The sequence below is a fragment of the Capsicum annuum genome, chromosome 12 (assembly GCF_002878395.1).
Source record: "Capsicum annuum cultivar UCD-10X-F1 chromosome 12, UCD10Xv1.1, whole genome shotgun sequence".
In the NCBI taxonomy this organism is placed as follows: Eukaryota; Viridiplantae; Streptophyta; class Magnoliopsida; order Solanales; family Solanaceae; genus Capsicum; species Capsicum annuum.
The window spans coordinates 20,577,266-20,581,731 of NC_061122.1; the positions used below are offsets into that span (position 1 = coordinate 20,577,266).

General features: G+C 36.3%; 1 protein-coding gene across 1 annotated transcript; it reads right to left on the reverse strand.

The window, feature by feature from the left end:
- Positions 1–3,417: 3,417 nt before the first annotated feature.
- Positions 3,418–3,810, reverse strand: LOC107849387. Its single transcript, XM_016693973.2, has one exon. The coding sequence runs from the start codon at positions 3,808–3,810 to the stop codon at positions 3,418–3,420; it is 393 nt and encodes a 130-aa protein (XP_016549459.2).
- Positions 3,811–4,466: the final 656 nt, after the last annotated feature.

Below are 4,466 nucleotides of genomic sequence, written 5' to 3' on the forward strand. Positions count from 1 at the left end.
GCACGACAGCTCATGAAAGAAATAGATGATTTCCTAAGAACATCTCGTAGCCTCTTGCTCATAAAAGTGGCATGCTTCACACCCATGATCAAGACTCTACACAACGCGGCTTGTCGGACTCCCTAGGACTCTTAAAAAGAATAGGCTCTAATACCAAGTTTGTAACGCCCCAAAATCTAATTTACCGGGATGCCACATGATGCTCCAAACTACAAGTAGTCCTGAGCTAACCTGGGCGTCCTCTACTAAATCTAAATCTCAAAATGGAGGAATATGAATGTAAAATCATAATAAATGCAAAAAACTATCTGAATTGTCCAAGTATATCTGAAAATACTAATCTCATCGTTTGATAAAGCAAATACTGAAAATCTGAATACTGCAACTAAAATCTAAAACTGAATCTAGTAGTCCGACAAGCCTCTACTGACTGAAACTGGAGAGTCACTGGGACAAACCCCCAGCTGATCCCAACTGTCTGAAAAGATTTCTAAATCATCTACCAATAAACTGAAAGTCTGAATAACTCTGAATAACTAAGTCCTCAAACTATGAGGGCTCACCAACTGTAGGGATGTAGAAGTACATGCTCGAAATCACTCGTGCTGCTGAAACTGAGCACTTGAACCTACATTATGAATGATGTAGCACACAGACGTATATGTGGATCAATACTTTGGGACTGTACTGAGCATATGGGGGTGAATGCAATAAGTAAATAATATCATCACAATTTATAAAATCATGCATGCTAAATGTAAATGACTCACATAGGCTTGAGTAATCTGAAAACTGAGGATTATAAATCATGAACAATAAAACATATAATATAAATCTTGTGAGCCATTACATTCAGTTCCACAATCTATTCTTTCTAAATACTACTACATTATCTTTTCCACTTTAAGAGAAATACCTCATCTCAAGAATTTAAGAATAAAAAAAAACACGGTTTCCAAAACATATGCTTTTATCTTAAGGATTTAAACCAATAGACTGTTTTAAGAGTAGGGGACTTCATTTTGGAAGGTTCTTCTAACCGACATAAACCATGTGAGCATTCATGGAGTCCAACGTCTTATCCACACTGGGAAGAGCTGTTCTATCCTTTCCATCAGAATAAAACCTTTATCTTAAGTGATCACAATCTTAGTCATCTACGTAGAAGTGAGAATAATCTTAATCCTATGGTGGCACGTAGTTCTGGGGCATGAAACCTTGGTAACATACCCATCTAGGTGCTAAGTACTACTCCCATTCTTATGCTCAAGATCTTAGGAAAACCACTTCAAAATAGCACAAGGGTTTACAAGAAAATAACCAATTATGCTCTTTTTTTTCTTCAAATCTCAGCTTAGGACAAAAAAGTCAAATCTTTATCAAAAATCTGAGAATAATCTTATCTTAGGGTGCTCATAGGACAAACAATCTTGAAATAACAATCTTTAATTAGGGCTTAATTACCTATGCATCAAACTCACGTTAAAACATCATAATATTCATGCTTGGCAATGTAAACATTTATAAATCAACTTAAAATCTAGAAATTTCTGCAATATGCATGAAAATATGAACATAGACATGCAATTCAACTTCTAAACCCCTTGAGATCATATAATCTTATAAATAGCAATATTGGGTATAAACCTTAACTTCAATTTCATGGGAAATCACATAAAATTCAGTAAATTTATAATTAAAATAAGTTTTGGGCACAATGATGAAAGGATTATCTTTGTTGAAAACCCCCACATACCTTAATCGATGATCTTAGATGAAAAGCTTAAACCTTGGACTCCTATTGTGTCTTTGGAAATGATTTCTTAGAATTCTTGATTTGGGAATCCTTAATCTTGAACTATGAATCCTTGGTCTTGAAATATTTTGGAGAATTAATGGAGAGATTTGATTTTTTAGAGAGAAAGTTTGAGCTTTAGGGTTTTCTTTTGAGAGTGAGAAGATGAAAAGTGAATATGATGAGCTTTGAATGTGTTAAATTTTCTGTTATTCATGACTTGAGTCTTGGAAAAGACCAAAGAGCTCTTTTTAAATTTTTACCGGGACTAAAAAAAATTCCAATTTATGCCTCTAGCATGACGCACCAACATCGCGGTGGCCTACTAAAAACTGCCAATTGGGACATGGAAAAAATCACCGCGAAGCGGAGCTATCGTGGTAAGCCTTTGGAATGACAATTTGGCCACCTTCGCGATGTGCCATTATCGCGGAGGCTCACTGGACATTTCAAAATGTGAAATGGGAATCGTCCGCAACGCGCCATGATTGCGAGCTTAACTGAAAAGTGACAATTGTGAGATGGGACATCACCGTGATGCGGTGGAATCACAGAGTCTCACTGGAATTTGACAATCGTGATTTCAGACTTCTCTGCGATGCGCTACAGGCCCAAATCACTATGTTCTATGACTGAAACTTAAAATCGCCATAACTTCTTACTCGGTTATCGGATTAAGGTGAATCTTATACATTGCAAAGCTAATTTAATTTCCTACGCATTGGAGGGTCTAAAACTGGAAAATTGCACATGTATGGAAAGTCATTCTTTGTTGAAGCTAACGCTTGACATTCTAGATGAAAAATTGAGTTAAGAAAAGTATGGGGTATTACAGTTATAGCAAGAGATTTAGTCTATCTAGATTTTGTCGCTACTAGTAATTTCTAAAGCTGGACTTTGACCTCCTAGTGTTGGGGTATGTGAAATATATTCCAGTGTATTAGCAAAAATTTTGAGGACCTTCTCAAAATTTCTGCCCCAATTTAATACCATTTAAGATGATCTTGGCTTGAGAGGAACTGTAGTCTTCGTAGGTCTTCATGTTCTTTTTTGGATGATGATCTTCCTCTTGTGAATTTTTGAGATTCCTTCAGGAAAATTTTGCCCCAATTTCTATTTTCTGGGGTTATATGACCAAGCCGTTGGGGTGCCTACGTATCCCATTGAAGCAGAAATTAGGCCAAACTTAGTTCAGGACTACTCTAAGGATATATAGAAAAATCTAATGGAATGACCGAAGTTGTCATAGGCCGCCTACGTATCACATTCTTGAGAATTCAGGTCATCACGTTGTTCATACATAAAAGAAAAGGATAAATTCTCCTAAGGGGTTGACCGAGGCCGACATAGGTCACCTATGTATTCCTTTCTTTAGAATTCAGGTCAAACTTAGTTCGTACATAAAAGGAAAGGGACTCTAGGCAATTACGTATCATAAAAATGAATACCTTCATAGAAACGATTACAAATAAACAAAGAAAACAAAAGCAAAAAAAATAATTTTCAATCATAGTATATCTTTACCACATCGAAATTGATTGGTTTGGTCCACTCTTGACCATCCATCTCAGATAGGTTAGGGCTCTTCCAGAAAGCACCTTCTGAACTATATATGGTCCTTGCTAATTAGAAGCAAACTTGCCTTTGTACTCTTCTTGGTGAGGAAATATGCATTTGAGAACCAATTGCCCAACTTCAAATGTTCGAGCTCTTACTTTCTTGTTGAAGGAACGGATCATCCTATGTTGGTACAACTGTCCATGACATACAACAATCATTCTCTTCTCATCAATCAGCATGAGTTGTTCATAGTGACCGCAAACCCATTCTTCATTACTTAATCCGGATTCTTGAATAATCCTTAAGGAAGGTATTTCAATCTCGGCAGGTACCACAACTTCATTTCCATAAACAAGTAGATAAGGAGTTGCCCCAGTGAAAGTTCGAACAGTTGTAAGATACCCTAGTAGAGCGTAGGGCAACATCTCATGGCATGATTTGTCATTTTTTATCATTTTCCTCATGATCTTCTTGATATTCTTATTGGCGGCTTTCACGACTCTATTATTCTATGATGATATGCGGTCGATTTGCGATGAACAATCTTGACTGATCACGAATCTCATTCATCAAGTGACTGTTCAATTAGCCCCATTATCAGTAATGAATGATTCTGGCACTCCAAATCAACAAATCAAGTTATTCTTAACAAAATCTTCAACCATCTGCTTGGTGAAAGCTTTATATGAAGCATCTTTGATCTACTTAGTAAAGTAATCAATAACAACTAAAATGAATCTATGCCCATTTAACATCGATAGATCTATTGGTCCGATAACATCAATACCCCAAGCTACGAAAGGCCAAATCAAATCTCTGTGTATCTAGCATTTTGGGAAATTCTGCGCATACTTATTGTAATCATTTTCCATAGTCATCCGAAAGTAACCAGTTCTCAAGATCTTTCTCACAAGGGCAAACCTATTGGGCCTGCAGACTTTGGTGTGTATTTCTTTTATTAATTTTGTAGATTCTACGACATCGACACATCTTAAAAATCCTAAGTTTAGAGGCCTCCTAAAAAGAATTTCCTAACTTGTAAAATAATTCTTTGTCAAACACCAGATTGTCTTTTTCTGATTGTTGCTAGCCTCTTCAAGATACGCTTCAG

Excerpts from the sequence above, each read along its gene's own strand:
- LOC107849387 (XM_016693973.2), bottom strand. The coding sequence starts at position 3,810 with ATGATAAAAAATGACAAATCATGCCATGAGATGTTGCCCTACGCTCTA.